The following is a 22,240-nucleotide window of genomic DNA, read 5'->3' as shown; positions in this document are numbered from 1 at the left end:
GATATTTTCTTTCTTTTTTTTATTTTATTTTTTTATTTTTGTGTCACACCTGGCGGCACTCAGGGGTTAGTCCTGGCTCTCTGCTCAGAAATCGCTCCTGGCAGGCATGGGGGACCATATGGGATGCCAGAATTTGAACCACTGTTGGTCTTGGGTCAGCCATTTGCAAGGCAAATGCCCTACTGCTGTGCTATCTCTCCAGCCCCTGAATATTTTCTTTTTTTCCCCCCTGATTTTCTTAAGAAATAAAACATTTGTGGCTGAAGCAGTTTTGCAGCGATAGGGCGTTTGCCTTGCACATGCTAATGTAGGATGTACTGTGTTTTAATTCCCCCACCCTCATCCCATATGGTCCCTCACACCAGGAGCGATATTTGAGCGCATAGCCAGGAGTAACCCCTGAGCATCACTGGGTGTGGCCCAAAAAACAAACAAAAAAAAAAGAAGAAATAAAAAAACATGTTCTTTGTTTATTAAAATAGTACAAATTTACATGGAGGAAAGGTTATTTTCTTTTCATAATTTAGAACTATGACTGAATTTTAAAAATTAATAGTAGGCATTGTTTATCTTCTCAAATATTTAGGTGTTTCTAAATATGTGTTTGAAAATTGTATACATTGTAAGCTGGTATTCTAAATCACTAGGCAAAAACAAAGTAGAACTTTATCAAAAGTTTCTAGATCTCCCAGAAAATATAAACACTTATTTTGATTTCTTTTTTACTTATAGAGCTACAACTTATTTTTATTTTATTCTAATTAATCTAAATCACATGTTTATGATGTTTGTCTTTGGGGATTATATGAAAATGTCCTGGCTTTACAGTGTACATCATGGTTTTGATTTGAGTTTAATGCATTATTTTTTCGTAAAATTTTTTCTGAGTGTCTAGAAAGGAAAAATTTATTTCTAGAGTGTTTTTGCCTAGTGCAGTGGTCAGCAACCTGCAGTTCGTGAGCCACATGTGGCTCTTTACACTTTTAATTTGGCTCTTCTGTGTGCTGGGCGGCCGGCCATTCCAGAAGTCAGGACTCTGCCCCTAGCCTCTGTCAGTGCGCGCCCTGTGTGGCTCTCAAAATAAATTTCAATTGTGATTTTGGCGAGATTTGGCTCAGTTGAGAAAAAAGGTTGCCGACCACTGGCCTAGTGCACCTGAATCTAGGCTTCTCTCCTATTCCTGGTAGCTTATTGGTGCCACTTTTGTCACTTGATAAGTAGGGAGTTTATTCAACAGGTGGAGTCAAAAGGAAATGATGGAGGCATAACTTTGTTCTCATGAGTTTCTGTCTGTATTTTCTAAAAATATTTTTTCTTCTCTAATACTTTCTTTTCTACTTTTGAAAGTAGTCTCTTCAAGAGCTATAATATTACCATTTGAAAAACGCTCACGTCATTGCAACCCATAAAATAAATTCATATTGTAGCTCACTCACTTAGGGCACATTAGGAAGAGCTGTTTGTTTAACACAGTAAGATTTTGCTCCAGGACCATAGTTGATAGTATAGCAGGCAAGGATCTTGCTTTGCATGTGGATAACTTGAGGCTAGAGCATCAGCATCCCATGTGATCTCTAAGCCCCACCAGGATCCCTAATTGCAGAGCCAGAATTAAGCTCTGCACACCACTAGGTGTGGACCACACAAAACAAAACAAAAATACTTTATTTCAGAGCATCATGAACTCTGGCTGATTTTTGTTCCCATTTGTCCTTAGGTTAATTAGGTGAATTTAGGTGTCCCTCAAAGGAGGTGTAAGTATGACTTCAACCTTCTGGTCAGATTACATTTACATGGCAGCAGGAATTCACATATCAATAGCCAGGTGGACTAAACATCATGTCTGTGTCATGATGTGTCCTCATCATTTGGAACTTTACTATGGTAACTATAATACAGTTTTTTTCATTATTTATTATTTTTTCTCTATAGGTTTGTTGTATCATGTTCAGCCTGGAAATCATGTCCAGAGACTGATGCAGAAAAACTGGTTCAGCAGATATTTTATGCTTTCCACGATATGATGCAGCTGATGAATAGTGCTCTTCTTTAGAAATGAATATCTATCTCACAGGGTGCTAGTAGGGTATTGGTGGTATGATTGGAAGGATATGTTAATTAGAAATTAATAATAACTATATCACTGGATGTTGGGAGTGGATTGGTGATATTAGATAGGAAGGAAACTTGTTAAAAGTAGAAATTAGTAGAATCATATTCTCTAAATTTATACTGACACCAAATGTATAAAAATGTTTTAAACGTCCTCTGTTTTTGCAGCAGCAGTGCAAATTATTATATAGTCAATCTAGAACTATGCAAAGTTTAAGAGAGCTTCAACAATGCAAATTTATGATTTACAATATTTTCAAATATTTTTGTTGGTACCTGTATAGGTTATAAGTCCTTTCTAATAATCATTATCTTTCAAGCACTTTAATATTTTCTAGTTGCCAAAAGGTATGGAATGTAAGTTTAGATACTAATTTACTGAAATACATGCCTTTCATCTTCACCTAGAGATGGAAGACTATTATGTTTGGAAATGATCACTATGATTTATTGGTGCTCTAAAAATAGTCAATAATTTGTGTAATAAACAGAAGAACTAAGGTGTAGAGTGGGGTTTTCATCCTCTGACAACACAAAATGCCTAACAGCCATTATATTGTAATTAGTTTGTAAATGTAAAAATAAACATATATTCTTGATTATATGAAAGAATTAAATGTTGACTTCATCTCAGAATTTTAATTTTATTTTCTCCTCCCTGTAAAATTTTGTAGTTTCTTTCAGAAAATAAAATCCTCTTATTATATGGCTTCTTGTTATATGTTTCAATATGGATTTGTACCTGTTTCAATTTATATTTTCTCATCTCATATTTGAATTATTGTTTAATACACCTCAAGTGAGTGCATAACAACAATTCTCATGATTATATTAGTTGACTGTGCTGATAGGTCTTCTACTACACTTGCATGATTTGTTTCAGCACAACTGCAATAACTGAGGGGAAGAACTAAGGATGGCTTCATCCTTTGTCTGAGGACTTGTGGCATGTGGCATTTAGTCACGGATCAGTTTTATAGACCTCTGTTCTTGGTAGTTTGAGAAAACTAGAAACGACAAAGCCTCCTTTAAGAATGAGGCTCTAAAGTCACATCTTACTTTTGCATTCTGCTGGTTATGCTATCTGGTGGACACAATGACATCTGTGGCTCACATTTAACAGAAACTGTAGGGGCAGGGTAAAGCAATTGCCTTGTATGGAACCAACATGGCCTCAAAGCAATAAAAAAGAGAAAACAAGAAAGTCAAATTCAGTTCACTGATAGTCCAGCTTGTATCTGGTAATAGTTATAAAAATCTTTGGTAATAACTAGTTTGTTTTGGAAAAGATAAAGTTTGGATTGGCTTCTTAACTGACCTAAATACAGTATTGCAGCAATGGGAATTGGCACTGCTATTAAAAAAGTATGGAAAAGACACATTCCTGTGTGGTTAGTTTCCAAGGGTTGCCTTGAACTCATTTCCCCCATGTAATCACTTCTTTTCTGTTGAAAGGGTGAATTAATATTTTGGGGAAAGTAGAATTATATGTGGAAAAATGCATTAACTATAGAAATCTAGGATTTTATTATTTCCAGTGTTTAAAATTGTATTGAACCAATGTGTGCAATATTCATTGAGTTTTAGCATTTTTAAAATACCTAATGTTAAGTTTTCTTGTTTTATGGAATAAGTATATGCCTGAAAAGTTAGTTTATCTAATGGCAATATCATCTGGGGGAAGGAGCTTTGATGTACTTCCAACTTTAGAATTTATTTTAAATATTTCAATTCTGTAAAAAAAAATAATAATAATATAGAAAGTTTCCAAGGCTATAAACAATTTATTTTTCCTTTGTACTTAAAAAAATTGTATCCAAATAATTGTCATCTATCCAGATAATCAGGGCCATAAATATAATCCCATACACATTGATAACAGTATGTACCACGGGTACACACTTGAATATGGTTCAATATGAATTGCAGAGCATCAATATGTTAACATTATTTCTGTGAATTTCTTCTACCGTTTTTGTGTTTGACTTTGTTTATTCTTTATGAAGGGACAAATTTGGTGATCTTCAGGGAACAAAGGCAGCGTGTGAGCTGCACTGCTATTCCAGATTCTGCAGCTTTTATTCCCCCAAACAGGGCTTTTCTTTCTTTGTATCTTTCTGACAATTTGGGGAGACCCAAACTGCATACACTGTCGAACAGAAACCACTCGAAACACATACATTTTGAACACCAAATTAAATATCACACTGATTGGGATACACCTCTTTTATATATATATATATATATATATAAAACTAGAAAATTTCTTTAACAAATTAGAAAAAAAAAGTTGTAGAATGTTTTATATTTATTTTTTAAGACATAACAAGAGTTCATAAGTTCTGTGTCCCAGTCTGAACATTGACCATGGAATAGTAGATGCCTTTCTGTGCCAGCAGCTGTTGGTGTGTGCCGTGCTCCTTGATCCTACCGTTCTGGAACACCACGATGAGGTCTGCATTCTGGATGGTGGACAGGCGGTGAGCGATCACAATGCAGGTGCGCCCTTCTCTGGCCTTGTCCAAGGCTTCCTGGACAATCTGTTGATAAATCCAAATATGCCTTATCTTTTTTTTTTTTTTTTTTTTGGTTTTTGGGCCACACCCATTGACACTCAGGGTTTACTTCTGGCTATGCATTCAGAAATCGCTCCAGGCTTGGAAGACTGTATGGGATGCCACAGGGGATTGAGCCAAGGTCTGTCCTGGGTCAACTGTGTGCAAGGCAAATGCCCTATTGCTGTGCTATCGCTTGGGCCCTTAAATATGCCTTTTCTTAAAAAGTATCCTATGTAAGTTTTAACAATACAGGAAATTATAAGTTTTCACTATCCTAACAAAAAGGACTTAGCTTTTCTCATCTGTTGAGTCTTTACTTTAGAGAATTATTTAGATAACTAACATTATAATACACACATGGTGTTTATAATAAAAATACAATTTCACTGTGAATCTTCACAATATTTAAGATTTCTTGTTTTTTTTTTTTTTTTGGTTTTTGGGCCACACCCGTTTGACGCTCAGGGGTTACTCCTGGCTATGCGCTCAGAAATCGCTCCTGGCTTGGGGGGACCATATGGGACACCGGGGGATCGAACCATGGTCCGTCCTACGCTAGCGCTTGCAAGGCAGACACCTTAACTCTAGCGCCACCTTCCCGGCCCCAATATTTAAGATTTCTAAGTGGGCACAATATAATTTAGTTAAGGCTAGAAAATGTATTTTTATTATAGTCAATATGCTAACATATATTGAGGGAGATCTTTTTTTAAATGTTTTGCTGTTTGTATTTTTTAATTTGGAAAATACTGGAAGGAATAAAATGTTCAACATCAAAAATTGGTCAAAATTTGATTACCCCACATACATACTTATTTTTTCATGGTTGACAGTACAGTAAACTTCTACTTTAAATGGAACAGTAAAAGCCACACCTTTTCACTTTCAGTATCCAAAGCTGATGTAGCTTCATCCAGCAGAAGGATTTGAGGTTGTCTGATAAGAGCTCGGGCGATAGCAATCCTCTGTTTTTGACCTCCTGAGAGCTGAGTCCCCTTATCTCCTACTTTTGTTTCATATTTCTGCAAGTCATACATAGTTATGTTAATAATTTTCAAACCAGAGAAATAACTAATGATCTATCATATAAACTTTTGACTGTTACTTCTATTCAAAAGAAAAACATCATAGATTTAACATTTATCTAATAGCTCTAGGTTTGCCACTTAACAGAATCTTCCTTTTAAGAAACAAAACTAGAAAATTAGTGACTAGTTCTCAGTTACTTTACAATAGAAATATAAGTAACATTTAGATTGGTGAACAGAAGAGAGGAATGAACAAGATCAGGAATAAATGAGAAAGCACTTAACTATTGTCAGTCCTACCAAAAACAAGGTTAAAGCAATTATTTTGAACACATAATGATAAATTTTATGTTTTATATGATAAATTATTGAACAAGTTACTAAAATTAGTTTAAAGTAACAGAAAATCTGAATATATAAGTTGATTTAGGTTAAAATATTTACATATATCTATTTGCCTCAGATAGCTTATAAAAAAGAAATTCTATCAAATATTTAAAAAAATAATCCCACCTCCAATTATTAGGCCAGTGTCACCCTATTCAAAACTGGATAAAGACAATTCAGGGTAAAAACTCCAGAATAATATACCTCTAAACACAAAAGCAAAATATTGGAAAATAAAACCCAGAAACTATAGAAAGGGTCATATACCAAGATCACATGATTTTATGCTAGGAATTGGTTAACAGCTGAAAACTCAATGCTAATATGTAAACACTAATATTAAAAGTAAAAAAAAAAAATTAGAGCTGTAACTGGTGAACATCCAACTCACATATTGATGGTAAAAGATTTAAACCTAAAAGAGAACCAACCTAACTTGATAAAAAGAGCTAACAAGGGGCTGGAGCAGTGGTGCAAGCAGTAGGGTGTTTGCCTTATATGTGCTAACCTAGGACGGAACATAGTTTGATCCCCTGGCTTCCCATATGGTCCCCCAAGCCAGGAGCGATTTCTGAGTGCAGAACCAGGAGTAACCCCTGAGCATCACTAGGTGTGGCCCCAAAACAAACAAAAAAATAAAACAAAACAAAACAAAGAAAACAGCTAACAAAGAGCTTACAAATCCAACACTTTAAAGATGCAAGTCTAGGGAGTAGAGCCCTGGAGCAGCAGTAAGGTTTTTGCCTTGCATGTGGCTGACCCAGGACAGACCTGGGTTTGATCCCCGGCATCCCATATGGTCACCCAAGCCAGGAAGCCAGGAGCAATTTCTGAGCGAAGAGCCAGGAGTAACCCCTGAGCATCAGCCCATGTGGCCCAAAAACCAAATAAAGCTGCAAGTCCAAAATTTCCTTCTAAAACCAGGATCATTTCTAAAGAATTTGTCTCTCTTAGTATATATATATAACATCTTATGTGAAATTTTGGCCAGTATAATATAAGAAAAAATTGTAAAAGAATACAGATTTAAAATTATTTCCTTTGTTGGCCAGGGCAAGGGAGAGGGGGAGAGTACAACAGGTAAGGTTCTTGCCGAAATGAATATATAGCCAAACATAGCCAAGCTGAATTCAATCCCAGGCACCACATGTGGTTCCCTCAAGTCCCACCAGGAGTAATCACTGAGCACAGAGCCAGGAGGAGTAAGCCCTGAGCACTGTTAGATGTGGCCTCCAAACAGAGTTTTTTCACTAGGTTTTCAAACTATTACAATGCTTAAACTTACTATAATTTCATATGTTCTCTATATACTGTACAGATATACTGTACAATCTGACATGACAGCTAATTTTCTCAATGAAAAATAAATTTGAGGGCTGGAGTGGTAGTACAGTGAGTATGGCATATGTCTTGCATGCAGCCAGCCTAGGTTTGGTCTTTGGCATCCCATTTAGCCCCCAAGTCTGCCAGGAGTAATTCCTGAGCACAGAGCCAGGCGTAACACCTGAGTGTTACTCACCACCAGCTGTGCCCTTCCTGCAAACAAACTTTTTTTGAACCTTCTGCTTGCTGTTCCACCAAGCTAACTGTGACCTGTTGCTAGTGGACATCATTGGGCCTATTCCAGAACAGAATACAGTGTCCCACCCTACAGGTTGGGTCCAGAAGCTTCCACACCTATACTATATTAAAGGGCCCACATCATAGCTTGTGACGTGATATCTGCTCAACAAATTACCTGCTACTCACAGTTATACTTCCTGTTATTCTGTACAGATGGGCAGAAAAAATAAAGAGTAAGCTCCAATCTACTTCCTCAGCATCTTCCAGGGGGTTAACTACAAACATCCAACCCACCCACAACAAAGAAAAAAAACAAACAAAATAGAAAACCCATGGAGAAAACATGTAAAAACCTACCACATACATTGAGCAAAAACAATATCACCAATAACATATATAACACCAGTAAATCCTTAGACTTTACTGAGCCTGTGATGAGGATGTTCAATTAGTTCGAAGAAATTATAGCACAAGTAGTCAACAAAAAAACAAGAAAGTATGAGAGTTGGAATGAAAAAACAACTATAGTTATAAATTGTTGATGTAATGACAATAGTACTTGCCAACTGGAAACATGCCACTGGACATGTCCCTTGGACACACTCCCTTGTCATGCCGGGTATAAAAAGAAAAATTTGGACTGTTAGGAGGGCTCAGGATAGTGACCAAAACAGCACCTGCCCATTCATGGAGGCTAGAGATAAAGCATCGGAGATGTTGCCTGCTTTGTGTCTATCCCCCCTCTCTCCTCTCTCTCTCTCCCTCTCTCCTTCTCTCTCTCTCTCCTCTCCCTCTCTCCCTCCCTCTCTCCCTCTCCCCCTCTCTACTCCCTCTGTCTCTTCTCCTCTCTCTTACTCTCTCTCCCTCTCTGTCTCCTCCCTCTCTCTCTCCCTCTCTCTCTCCATCTCCTCCCTCTCTCCTCTCTCCATTCTCTCTCCCTCTCCCTCTCTCCTCCCTCTGTCTCTCTCTCCTCTCTCTCCTCCCTCTGTCTGTCTCCCCTCTCTCTCTCCTCTCTCTCCCTCTCCCTCCCTCTCTCCCTCCTTTCCCTCCCTCCCTCCCTCTCTCCCTCTCTCTCCTCCCTCTGTCTCTCTCTTCTCTTTTCTCTCTCCTCTCTCTTCTGTCTCTCTCTCCTCTATCTCCACTCTCTCTTCTCTCTCCCTCTCTCTCTCCTCCCTCTCCCTCTCTCCTCTGTCTCTCCTCTGTCTCTCTCCTCTCTCTCCCCTCTCCCTCTCTCTCCTCCCTCTCCCTCTCTCTCCTCCGTCACACACACACACACACAGACACAGACACACACACACACAGACACAGACACACACACAGACACAGACACACAGACACACAGACACAGACACACAGACACACACACACAGACACACACAGACACACACAGACACACAGACACACAGACACACACACACAGACACACACACAGACACACACACACACACACACACACACACACACACACACACACACACACACACACACACACACACACACACACACACACACACACACACACACACACACACACACACACACACACACACACACACCCCAGGCTGTCAGCAGGCCTCAGGCCTCAGGAATACATAGGATACTTAGTTTCTATCCCTCTCCCTCTTTCTCTCTCAGTCCTGGGCCTGTAGTAGGCAGCTAGGCCCTATTCATCAGCTGGGCCCCAAGATCCCTGTGAGCATTGAATCACCAGGCCTTGGGCCTATGTGGCCTTGCAGCAGCTGAGCAACAGGCAGACTTGCAGTTTATTGCAGTAACCTGTAGAAGCCTGGCAACCTTGTAGATATCCGCAGTAACCCTCCAGTGGAGAACTGCTCTTTAGCCATTCTACAATAAATGACAGAAATGAAGAACATGGCAAATGATATTTTTAAAAAAAGGTCACGTAAAGCTCTAAATAGAATAAAAGACATGAACAAAAAAAATTTCAAGGAACTTCAAGACTAAAAAAAAAAAAAAAAAGGAAACCACTACAAAGCAAAATCTGGACAATAAATGAACTGAAAAAAAGTAAAATATGCAAAGAAATAAATAGCACACCAAAGAATTCTGAAATGTATTCAAGAGGAACAATATCTGAATATTCAGAGTTCCAAAAGAACAGGAAGGAAAATGTGATAAAGAAACATTTTAAAAATCCATAAGATCTTCTGAGATTTGAGAATTACAGGTATCAAGATCCAAGAGCACAAATGGTTTCAGCAAAAATAGACCCAGCAAGGAAAACTCCAAGATTCGTTATAATCAAAGTGGCAAAATACAAAGATTGAGACAGAATGCTGAAAGCAGAAAGAACAAAAAAGGAACTTACATACAAAGGAAAACCATAAAATGTACAGCAGATCTGTCAAATGAAACTGTGAGCCAGAAAAAAATAGAAGGATATAGTACAAAAATTTAACAAAATAAACACCTTAATAAGAAAACTTTATAAGAATACTTTATTCATCAATATTATCATTCATATTTGAAGAGCTTCATGGAGAAGCAACACCTTAAAAGATTCACAGCTTTGAAACCAGTTTGGCAGAAATGTTTAAAAAGTTTCTTTAAAGAACAGAAGAAACTGCCCAACATGTGGCATTGAATGCAGCATTCGTTAATGGTGCATAAGGTTGCCCTCTACTAGAGTGAGAAAGGTTAAAAGCATACAGCAAATATCACAAATTGACTTTTATCAATTTATTTTCTAAAATTATTTTTTTCATTATTTTAAGTTTTACTAGATCAACTAACAGGAAATACAATTTTGATAGGCCTACCAAGGAGACAGGCTGAGGGGTGGAAAGGAACTTGACACTGGTGGAGGGAAGGGGATAATTGTGGTGATACTGGTGTTAGGACATTGTTTTTTTGTTTGCTTGTTTGTTTTTGGGCCACACCCATTGACACTCAGGGGTTACTCCTGGCTATGCGCTCAGAAATAACTCCTGGCTTGGGGGGACTCTATGGGATGCCGGGGAATCTAACTGTGGTCTGTCCTAGGCTAGTGCTTGCAAGGCAGACGCCTTACCTCTAGTGTCATCACTCCAGCCCCTGGTGTTGGAACATTGTATGCCTGAAACAATTCTATTAGGAACAACTTTGTAAATCACAGTGTCTTCATAAAAATTAAAATTAAAAATGAATAAATTTGGAAACTTGGAAGTAGGAAAATTTAAAGTAGGAAAATCAAAGTTCAGTGTTTTATCCATAGTTATGGATTAAATATATTACAAGAATTTGTGTGTAACTTGGTGAAGAATAAAAAACAGTTTATAGTTGAATTTTTTCATAACAAATTATCAATTAACTTACCTGAGGCAATGTCTCAATGAATGGATGTATGTTGGCTGCTTTGGCTGCATTCACAATTTCATCTTTTGATACAATTCGGCTATTGTCACCATAGGCAATGTTCTCAGCAATGCTACAGTCAAACAGGATGGGCTCCTGAGACACAATTCCAATTTGAGCTCTGAGCCACTGGATATTGAGTTTCTTTGCTTCTTGACCATCTAGAAACTGAAAATCAAATCCACAAACTATAAAAATAAAACAGGAGACCAGAGTGATACCACAGCAATAGGACATTTGCCTTGCAACTGGCTGACCCAAGGTGGACTAGGGTTCGATTGCTGGCATCCCACATGGTCCCTGGAGCCTGGCCAGGAGCTACTTCTGATCTCAGAGCAGGAGTAGCCCCTGAGCAATGCCGGTTGTGGCCCAAAAACCTAAATAAATAAATAAATGTTTTTTAAAAAACAACAATAACTAGCAAATAAGGTAGAAAAACTAACCCTGATCAGCGATTTGAAGGATTGCTGCATGGAGGCATTATCAGTTTGTGAAACATCAAGCCTCACAAGTATTTTAGCACTTATACTGGAAGCCAACAAAATCAGATAATTAAACCATTCTTGGTCTAATTGGCAAAATGGTGGCTTGTTTCGTCTCTATCTAAATTCCTTTCTTTGTATTTAATTGCCTTCTTCCAGAAAACTTTATCATCCTCTTCCTTTAGGAGGTTCACAAATATTATACACATAGCTGCTGTCCTGGAGTTATTTCTAACTGAAACTACTTTAAACCCATCCCTCAAGCATAAAAGGTGAAAATATGTTAACCTCATCATGATAAAAGAGTATCAACTCTTGTTCTCCACATCTACTTCTCTTCTTTGAGAACTGCCAGTTTTCAAGTTCTCTCATTTCTCTACAAGTACTAAGGACAAAAGTTCCAGTGGCAATTAAACTCAAAAGGGAAGAGTCTTTGTGAGAATGACTTTGGTGTTATTAAATCTGATTGCTCTTTGCCACAAACTAAAGGCTACATATAAAGTAGCAGATAAATAATCTTGATTTCTCAATTTTAAAATGTCTGCCAGAGTATTTGCTCGATACCTATGGCATAATGTTGAGTAGATTGCCTGGACTTATTATACTTAAAGAATAGCTAGGAACCTGAGTGATAGCACAGTAGTTAGGGCACTTGACTGCATGTGCCTGAACCAGGTTTGATCCTATCATTTAATTAGTTACCCAAGTCTGCTTGGAGTAATTTCTGAGCATAGAGCCAGGAGTAACTCCTGAGCACTATTAGGTCTGTCCCAACCCCCCCCAAATAAAACTAATATTAGAAGTGTACAATTTTCCATGAACAATGAAGGTTAGTATATTGGGGAATATAAATGAAGATCAGATGTAGAGTTAAGTCAGTGTGTCATCCCAAGGAACTGGGAGATGTAAGCATTATTATTTAGAGAAAAGTCTCACTCATGTAAGAGAGCCAGAGACTAAACACCAGAAAGCCAATGATAGAAACCCAGTATAAAAATACTGGAGATAAGAATCAAAGTCCAAGTTAGAGCCTAGAGTTAAAAGTTATATAGAAAAGGGAAAACAGAAAAAGGTGGGAAGGGTAAAATAAAGCACTACTAGCTTGTCTTGGGAAATCTACTTAGAATTCTGAAAGGAGTTGTAGTTTATCTTTATAACCTACAAAGTCATGGTTTACTAGACTACCAAAGATCTAGGAAAGGATAGAGGTCAAATTCAGATTTAGTATTTTCATATTCAATAAATTCTTTTTTTGTTTTGTTTTGTTTTTGGGTCACACCCGGCAGCACTCAGGGGTTACTCCTGGCTCTACACTCAAAAATAGCTCCTGGCAGGCTCGAGGGACCATATGGGATGCCGGAATTCAAACCTTCTGCATGCAAGGAAAACACTCTACCTCCATGCTATCTCTCTGGCACCTCAATAAATTCTTGATAACATCAGTCCTCAAGAACACTTTCTTCTTTGTGTTTTCAATATTAATGGTGAGAAATGAAGAATCCAGTTCTATGTTAAATGAAAGGAAGTTGTTCCAGAGCTGTTTTCATTATATGTTGTTTTACTTTTAGACAGTTTCTCAGAACTCAAAGACCTTGAGGACTTACTGTTTTCTACACTATTATCCTACATACTTATCTGATTATGGGTGACTCTTAGAAGTTTATGGTAAGTAGTCATTTTATCGTTAGAACCCTACACCTTTTCTGATCTGATTTATCCTCACCAATACACCAGCATTGGCTTGGTCACTGGAATTCAGTCTTAAAGCAGATTTCTAATTTAAGAAAGTGTGCTCACCACTGTTCCAGATAGAGGGTCGTAGAACCGTTCCAGGAGCTGGACCACCGTGCTCTTCCCACAGCCACTACTGCCCACGAGGGCCAGTGTCTGACCTTTCTTTACCTGGAGGTTCAACCCCTGCAGCACGGGCACATTTGGTCGGGTAGGATAGTTGAACACAACTTCATTGAATGTCACATTTCCTTCCAACTTCTCCTAAAACAACAACAACCAAATTATGTTGCAATTATAATTGTTCTGAGTACTTCTAGAATTAAAAAAGTAATTTGAAGCAAAACATAAGAGTCATCTTCAGCACAATGATCACACCAGATAGCAATAGATAGGAGTGCAGCTTAGACTAGGTGGAGTTACACTACAGACAAGTGTTACAAGAATATGATTTCAGGGGCTGGAGCAATGGTGCAAGTAGTAAGGCATCTGCCTTGCATGCGCTAGCCTAGGACCCAGCGGTTGGATCCTCTGGCGTCACATATGGTTCCCCAAGCCAGGAGCAATTTCTGAGCTCATAGCCAGGAGTAACACCTGAGTGTCACCGAGTGTGCCTCCCCCAATAAAAGATTTATTAAAAAAAGAATATGATTTCAATTTTAACCAAGAGAAATGTTCAGGATAAAAGAGATAGCACAGCTCACAGTGTGCTTGCCTTGCACATGGCTAACCCAGGTTCAATTCCCAGCACTACATATAGTCCCCCAAGTCTCACCATCCCATAAGCAGTGATCCCTCAGCACAGAGCCAAACAGGAGTAATCCCTGAGCACTGCCAAACGTGGCTGAGTGAGAGTGAGAGAAAGAGAAAGAATAAAAGAGAGGAGAGAGAGAGAATGAAAGAGAGAGAGAGAGAGAGAGAAGTAATAGGGTAGCAGAAAACTCACAGGTCTCAGTCCTTCTTCACTGTAACTGTCAATCAAAGGTTGTCTTTCAAACAACATAAATAAATGTGCAGCAGACAGCTTGGCTTTCGCATAGTCTGGAGCAAAGGAACTAGCATGTCCTAGAGCTACTGCACCAAACACAATTGCTGAAAACACCCTAGATGAAAATAAAAAAGAGAGAGAAAAATTTTATTTATATAATTAGCATCATGATATTTGAAGCTCAAAGACATACTGCTTAGCATGGCCCAAAGATCAGTATTAGTCTTAGAACTCTTGCCCATTTCCATGAAATTCCAGTAACAAAAGCAATCCAGAGAAGAGGCAAGATCATTTCCTGCCTCTGTGTGTGTGTGTGTGTGTGTGTGTGTGTGTGTGTGTGTGTGTGTGTATGTGTGTGTGTCTGGGATTGCTATGTGAGTGATACTGAACTGACAATATGCAAAGTAAGCACCTGAACTCTGCTCTCAGACCAAGACTTTATTTTCTTTACTGTCCTCTGGCTTCCTGAGGTGCTTCCAGTTTCCCAGAATTAATGCAGTTTTCTCAAGTTCTCTTTTAGGAGATGGCTTATAAATAAATCTCATTTGCGTTTTGAGGGAATTGATGTACCAAGTTCTAAAAGTACTAGAGAATGAAGCTACTTATTAAATATAGGTTCCTAACTTCCAACTTTGTTTATAGACTAAATATGTATAATCATCACCATAAATAAATAAAAATTAATTAATTTAATAATTATATACTTAGTATTGTGTACTTTACTAAAAATGGCTTCTTTTAAAGCTATAATATCTATTGATAATACCCTGAAAAATATTATCCTAAAGTAAAGTAAATTTTCTAATTCTATGGCCTTTTTGGGCCACATCCGGCTCTGGGGTTACTCCTGGCTCTATGCTCAGAAATCACTTCTGACAGGCTTGGAGGACCATATGGAATGCCGGGCTTTGAACCTCAGTCAGCAGCATGCAAGACAAATGCCTTTCCTGCAGTGCTATCAATCTGGTCTAATTAAATGGTCTTTATAAAAGTATTTGTCTATAACACTTCTAAGGGTTAACAATTTCAAGATACATATATTCCCAAAATATTCTTAATCTAGAGCTCTCCACAGAGAAGGAGGGGAAAATATCAAGAAATAAAGAACTTTTTAAAAGTATTTACTTATATTTATGGGGGAGGGTCACACCCAGTAGTGCTCAGGGGTTACTTCCTAGCACTCTGCCCAGGAATCACTCCTGGTCACTGAAGGAACCATATTCGTTGCAGGGGATCAAACCCAGATTAGCTGTATGCAAGGCAAATGCTCTATCTTCTGTGCTATTGCTCTGCCCCCTTCAAATACACATAGTTTTACCCCTCAAACTCTTAAACCTCAGATACCAAAACATGTATTTAAGCAAATAGTCAAAGATAATAGAAGCTGAGAACTTGTTTACAAGTTTACAGGGCAGGAGGCAAGCGATGTCAGGGAGGGTAGTGTGAGACCATGGTAGAAGGAAGAAGACACCTTTTGGAGGGTGTTTTGAAACAATGGATGGATGAAACCCTACCAGTAATAGAATTGTAAGATCAAGGTGCTTCAAGTGTCCACAGGGAATGGTAGAACTGAGACATAGTCTGTGGTGCTATTGTAACTTTGGCCTCTTCTATTTGGACAGTTTATGTAGTTGGTTTTCCACTACCCTAAATCCCCCCAAACCCTGGAATTTCTGAGAAATAGTCCCCTCCTTTGCCCTTCAAGCTTCAGGTTTTCACAATTTCTAGCTGAGCACTACAGAGGCGTCAGCAGTTCCCTGTGCACTGCTGATCTTCATGTTTCTCAACCCAGTGTAAACAGACTCTTTGGTTGGCAAAAGCTCCTCAATTAGCGTCTTGGCAACTCCATTTCTTTCCAGCTGGATCTTGACAGACACAAAGATTACATACACTTTTTTTCCATGGCTAGTTTGATTTAAGTAAAAACAGAAGAACAATTCTTCAAATATTCTCATTTCACTTTTTCAGTTCTGTGAAAAATTGTTCACTCCTACTTTAAGATCTCAATATCTGGGGGTAGCAGAGAAGAATTTTGTCTAATGGTCTTAAAAAGTTAAAGCTTCTTTTGGGCAAGACTAGACTGTAACCTAATTGGATGTGCTTAGCATATTTGGGCGGGGGAAGGAATGAATCAATTAGAAAGACCATTGGCTAGTCTCAGAGAGCAAGAAAAAAAGAAAGAGGCAAATGCTGGCAGGGTCATCCCAGGCCAGGTTGTGGGCCAGAGCCAGTCTTTGTATCAATCAAGCATTTTCCTTTCATTGTCGAGGACATCTTTTAGTTGCAGAGAAACAGCAAGTTATTTAACTCTATTTTCAGAGCATGGTGCATGGTATTAACCACTTTCTAATTATGATTTATTTCTGCCTACATTGCCCAATGAAAAAAATTGCTGTCCTAATTGGAATTCTTATGTATTAATAAAATTCTACTTTAGAAACATGGACATAGTTAATTTTAGTCCATCCAGATGATTAAACTTGGGCCATTATAAATTATACTTGAGCCATTGACAAGATCAAATTTTAGTGGTAAATCCAACTATAACCCCATCTTTGAAAAAATAAAATTTATTTTTATACTTTAAAATTTTTAGACATATACAAACCTTCTTAGAAACAATCCTAATATTTTTAAATACTTACAGAATAACATCTCTGAAACGCATATGTCCATTCACAATGAGATAGGCACCAAATCGAAAACAACCAGCATAAGAAAAGTACATAAATGCTTGTGAAATACTGAAAGTAATTCCATAGATGTGTGCCTTCCGCACAGAATTCCTGAAAAGAAAATTCATATATTTTTAACCATTTCTTCAGTCTCTTTTTGCATTGCATTTCAGAATAAAGCACAGCGTCTAAATCAGATTAATTCAGGTTTAAATTTTGCTCCCAGTTATTTTATTTTAAATGTCTAGCTTCAACTTCCTGATTACTATAATGGGGATACCTGTAAAAGCTAGAATTGTTTTAAAAATCAAGAAAATATAGCTGTGCATTTGGCATCTACCTCATAGAGCAGGGGTCTCAAACTCAATTTACCTGGGGGCCGCAGGAGGCAAATTCGGGGTGATCCTTGAGTGCAAAGTCAGTAGTAAGCCTTGAACATTGGGGAGTGTGACCCAAACAACTAAAACAAAACAAAACAAAAAAGATTCCTCTAGGGCAGGGCCACAAAATGTTGCACGGAGGGCTGCAAACCCGCAGGCTGCGAGTTTGAGACCCCTGCCTTATAGTCATATCATTGTTTAGAGCAGAAGCAATTTTCAAAATGACTACTGGGAAATACAATTCAGCCTCAGAAAACATGGCTCTTCAAACAACGCAGCTTATTACCTGTAAGCACCATACAATTTTTCGACATACATTGATTCAAATTTTCTTTCCTGAGTCAAGGACACAACTGTCCTAATATTTTCTATTGCCTCTGTTGCAATCTGTAACATAGAACAAATCATTATTAGATATGAGGTTTTAGTGATAAGAAGAAACATAGGGATGAGGGTTGATGCCTTACATTTACCTAACCCCTACATCAGCCACAAAGGGCCCCCCAAGCAACACCATGGTTTTCCTTGGTGAAACCTGAGCATTTTCACCAAGGCGGTCCCTTTGGTGGTCCCCAAGGAGGTCCCCAAGGTGGTGATCCCTGATACCGCAGGGCCTTAGCATCACTGCATCTTCAGGCCCAACTCTCTAGCTATCAGGCCCTGTTAAATGAGAAACACCACATCTCCTTGGATTCTGATCTCAAATTCCCTTAAGTCAGTCAAAACTGTTATCTAATTCTTAGAATTTAACCACTTTTTCAGTTTGTGCCATAACTATTTAATCTAAAGCAGTGTTTCTCAACTAGGAGCCATGATTCCACCATGGCCCCCAGAATATTTCAAGGCAGCCAGGGGTGAAATTTATGTAAATGTGCACAGCAGGAACCAACTATTAGGAGATATGTGAGAAAACACAGGAAAAAAACAAGGTCAGGAGATAAATAGTTGAATAAGGTTTGAGAAATACTAAACCATTACATCAAAAAACATAACATTTTTAATTCCAGTTTTTAATGTTATCAATCTTAAGACTTTTCAGGTATCAACTTCCTATAAATAGATGATGGCATGATTTTTGATACTTTAGGCTGAATAACCTTATATCTTTATCATAAGTGAAAATCCCACAAAAATAACATTCAGACCAGAGACTACTTATGAGAACTTGACCATATATTACCTCATTTAAGTCATATCTCATTGATATAGGATTCACAACCATCTTGTGAGATAACCTTTATCATTGTTGTTGTTCTTCTTCTTATTGTAAGTATTGCCTTTACAAATGAGGGTATCAAGGCACAGAGAAATTAAATAACCTGACTAAAACTCTAGACTTGGAAATTAATAAGTGAACATTATTAACTTACATACCAATATCATACATACATACTAATGAGGATGCCAAGTCTAAGTTCTTTTTTTTTTTTTTTTTTTTTTTTTTGGTTTTTGGGCCACACCCGGGGGTACTCAGGGGTTACTTTTGGCTGTCTGCTCAGAAATAGCTCCTGGCAGGCACGGGGGACCATATGGGACACCGGGATTCGAACCAACCACCTTTGGTTCTGGATCGGCTGCTTGCAAGGCAAACACCGCTGTGCTATCTCTCCGGGCCCCCAAGTCTAAGTTCTTAACCCTTATGCTAAGCTCTTCTCCTGCTTTGTGATTTACATAGAAATAATTAGTTCTTCATGGATGTACTCCATATTCTTGACTTTCTGGCCAGTTTAACTGCTTTGAGAGTTAACTCTGATATAGTAGGACCCCAATCATGGGCTTTAGGAAGGGTTTGAGTAAACAGGGTTCTATGCAATCTATTCTTTCTCCCTCCTATAACCAACCTCATTAATAGGGCTTTAAAAAAAAACCTTTTGTGAGACTTTTTAGAAACTAAAAATCATCCCAAGTCCATTAACTATAATTAATTGGAATAAAGGTAGTGGAAAATTTTCTTTGAGGAAAAAGAATGATGCCTTTTCCTACAATGATATATAGCTTTTTTATTTTTGTTTTGGAGGACCCAATACCTGACAATATTCTGGTGCTAATTTTTCCTTGGTGTTTGGGTTTCCAGTGTCATTGAGAGCCATATAATGACAGGGACTGAATCCAGGGCTGCTACATGCACTGTACACCCCTCCAGCCCTTTGAGTCCTCTACCTGTCTTAGGATGTGTATTAAGCCAGTTGACAAAGTAAATAAAATTAAACAATGATTGAATATTGCTAATTAACATTTAAGCTTTGAAGATTATCTTATTAACATAGCTATTACAAGTAATTTTATTTTATTATTTTTATAGTATCTTTATTTAAGCATTATGATTACAAACATGTTTATAGTTGGGTTTCAGTTATAAAAAAAAAAAGAACTAATCTGAGTTATTCATTCTCTGAAAGGGACAGAAGACCATGTAACTTTCTCATAAAAAATGAAAAAGGGGCCTGAGAGATAGTACTGCAGATAAGGTGTTTCCTTGTCAGCGGCCTACCAGGTAGACCCAGCATCCCATAACGTCCACAGAGTAATCTCTGAACATAGAGCCAGTAGACTCTGATCATTGCCACGTGTACCCCCCTTCTCCCCAGGAAAGGGAAAATAAGAATTAAAGATATTGGTTATCTTCTCTAATATCATATACTATGAGTGAAAAGGTCAAGACTAATTATCCAAGATTTGCTATAAAATAAGCAAGGATTCATAAGGATTCAGAATTGCAGAAGCTCCAAGTTTCTTGTATGTGAGGACTGTGTACTGGCCTATAGAGTTTTCCTCCAGAAGAGACTCGGGGTAGACAGGAAAGAAATCCATTCTGGCAGGCTCGAAGACCAAATGGGATGCCGGAGATTGAACCTAGGTCTGACCCGAGATGGCAACATGCAAGGCAAACTCCCTACTACTGTGCTATCATTCCGGTCCCAAAGGAAGTGTTTTGATAGACACCCAATAGTCAGATACTAACAATGTTCTGAACTATAGTCAATGTAGCACAAGATAAAAGGGAAAAGTATTCATTGGATATCACTTAGTATAAGCATCCTTGGCTAGAATTCTAATTTTTACCCGTTACATGGCACACTTTCCAACTGAAACACATTACTCAACCCTGGAATGTTTTCTTTTCTGTGAGGTGAAGACACAATCTGACTCACCTTGCATTACCTCAGTGAAGGCTGGTTGCAAAAATATTAGTGATAGGGCTAAAAGTGTAGTACTAAAGAAGTGTCATAATTTACATTAATTATCTGTTTCACCTGCTAATGTTACAATAAGGGATCAGAAACTCATAAGAGTTTTAAAAAAACTTGCTTTAATCTATATTTAAATATGTAAATAAATATTCATAAGATATCTTTGTGTAAACTATGTGTAAACTTTAAAACTCATAAAGAGGTCCTATCCTAAACAGCTCAGACTTAAATGATAGCCATTCCTATAACTTGGTCAATTTTTAAGTTCTTAATTTGTATAAATAGGGTAACATTGGTACTTGAATCAGGATTATTGTGATGATATAAAAAGCTGCTGCATATAAATACTTTGAACACTAACACATACTAAGGCCCAAGTAAATGTCTACCCAATTGCCATTATAGGTAGAACCACAAATCAAAACATTACTAACATCTAGTGGCTGCTCATCTTACAGAATTCACAAGTATTATTTTCTTCTTTTTCTTCTTCCTTCCTTCCTTCCTTCCTTCTTTCCTTCCTTCCTTCCTTCCTTCCTTCCTTCCTTCCTTCCTTCCTTCCTTCTTTCCTTCCTTCCTTCCTTCCTTCCTTCCTTCTTTCCTTCCTTCCTTCCTTCCTTCCTTCCTTCCTTCCTTCCTTCCTTCCTTCCTTCCTTCCTTCCTTCCTACCTTCCTCATTAGTTCATTCTTTCTTTTATTTCTTTTGTTCATTCTTTCTCCTTCTCCTTCCTTCCTTTCTAGTTTTTTTTATTGTTTTTTGTTTTGGGACCACACCAAAGTGAGGTAGTGCTCAGGAATCACTTTTGGAACCTTAGGGAACCATGTAGGGTGCTGCAGCTCAAACCCGGATCAGCCAATGCAAGGCAGATGTCCTACCCACTATACTATATTACTCCAGTCCCAGGATTATTCCTTCAGTACAAGGTATGGCCTGCGTTGAGAAAATTGATTTCTGTTTTCTTTTTCTAAACACAATGACACTGATGTGTACAACCAGTGACTTGCACTCGAACTTGAATGTGGTTCATTTAACACAAACTGCGGTCAGAATGTTAAGGACACCTTATCTGTTAAACAGATAAAACATTTATCTTAACAATTCCTTCCAGATAAGAAGTAAAGGGTAAACTGAACTTTGGAAATTCACAAATTCTTTATTAAAACTTCATGCTGAGTTCTCTATAGATTTTACATTTAATCATCCCGTTTTCTAATTCTAGTAATGAATAATACAGTAAACTACTTGACATAGAATTATTAATAGTATTGAGAAAATATAATTATTAACTTATAAATTTTTAATAAATATTCAAATAAAACCTTTACAAAGGCAATATTATAATAGCTAAAAGTCTTATATGGCTTACCTTCCCAGCAGTTTCTAGTTCTTTTTTATCTCTTTTAGCATTTCCAGCCAACATTTTCATTTCCACAATTCCTGATATAGCAATAATTGGTACAACAGATAGTAGCAAAAGGGTTAACTGCCAACCATAGACAAATGAGATAATAATACCAGTTCCAAGGTTAGCTGTATTCTGTGCAATTAAAGCCAGCCTGGTCCCAGTGGCCTGGAAGAAAAAAAAATGGGGATATTAACTGCACATTAAACTTCATGGTTAGGATGATGAGAGCTTCTTATGTCTGCTCTGACATATGTTCCCTTTTATTACAATAAAACCCGGACACTTGTACTTCATTCAGGAGCCATGGCAGGTCTTTTAATTGTGCTTTCTCTCTTGTCCACATAAGTTAAGCTAGGCAGAACGAAGTTAACTGGCAGCTCTGCTT

At 37.8% G+C, this 22,240-nt stretch overlaps 2 protein-coding genes across 4 annotated transcripts in view; one reads left to right on the top strand and one right to left on the bottom strand.

The window, feature by feature from the left end:
- The window catches only part of CROT (carnitine O-octanoyltransferase), a 44,528-nt gene extending 42,433 nt beyond the window's left edge, over positions 1 to 2,095 (top strand). For both annotated transcript variants that reach the window (XM_049771059.1, XM_049771058.1), the window contains exon 17: positions 1,933 to 2,095. In XM_049771059.1, the coding sequence (XP_049627016.1) occupies positions 1,933 to 2,053 (121 nt within the window). In that variant the 3' untranslated portion in view covers positions 2,054 to 2,095. The remainder of the gene's footprint in view (positions 1 to 1,932) is intronic.
- Positions 2,096 to 4,356: 2,261 nt separating this feature from the next.
- ABCB4 (ATP binding cassette subfamily B member 4) overlaps positions 4,357 to 22,240 on the bottom strand; it is a 69,054-nt gene continuing 51,170 nt past the window's right edge. Inside the window, exons 21-29 of one of the 2 annotated variants that reach the window (XM_049771050.1) lie at positions 21,817 to 22,020; positions 17,545 to 17,645; positions 16,849 to 16,989; positions 14,162 to 14,318; positions 13,282 to 13,479; positions 10,964 to 11,170; positions 10,680 to 10,724; positions 5,546 to 5,692; positions 4,357 to 4,652 (exon numbers count right to left, since the gene is read on the bottom strand). In XM_049771050.1, the coding sequence (XP_049627007.1) occupies positions 4,446 to 4,652; positions 5,546 to 5,692; positions 10,680 to 10,724; positions 10,964 to 11,170; positions 13,282 to 13,479; positions 14,162 to 14,318; positions 16,849 to 16,989; positions 17,545 to 17,645; positions 21,817 to 22,020 (1,407 nt within the window). In that variant the 3' untranslated portion in view covers positions 4,357 to 4,445. The remainder of the gene's footprint in view (positions 4,653 to 5,545; positions 5,693 to 10,679; positions 10,725 to 10,963; positions 11,171 to 13,281; positions 13,480 to 14,161; positions 14,319 to 16,848; positions 16,990 to 17,544; positions 17,646 to 21,816; positions 22,021 to 22,240) is intronic. The other variant, XM_049771052.1, reaches the window with a different exon arrangement.

The sequence above is a fragment of the Suncus etruscus genome, chromosome 1 (genome assembly GCF_024139225.1).
Source record: "Suncus etruscus isolate mSunEtr1 chromosome 1, mSunEtr1.pri.cur, whole genome shotgun sequence".
NCBI classification, from domain to species: domain Eukaryota; kingdom Metazoa; phylum Chordata; class Mammalia; order Eulipotyphla; family Soricidae; genus Suncus; species Suncus etruscus.
This window is presented reverse-complemented; position numbering and strand designations above follow the sequence as displayed.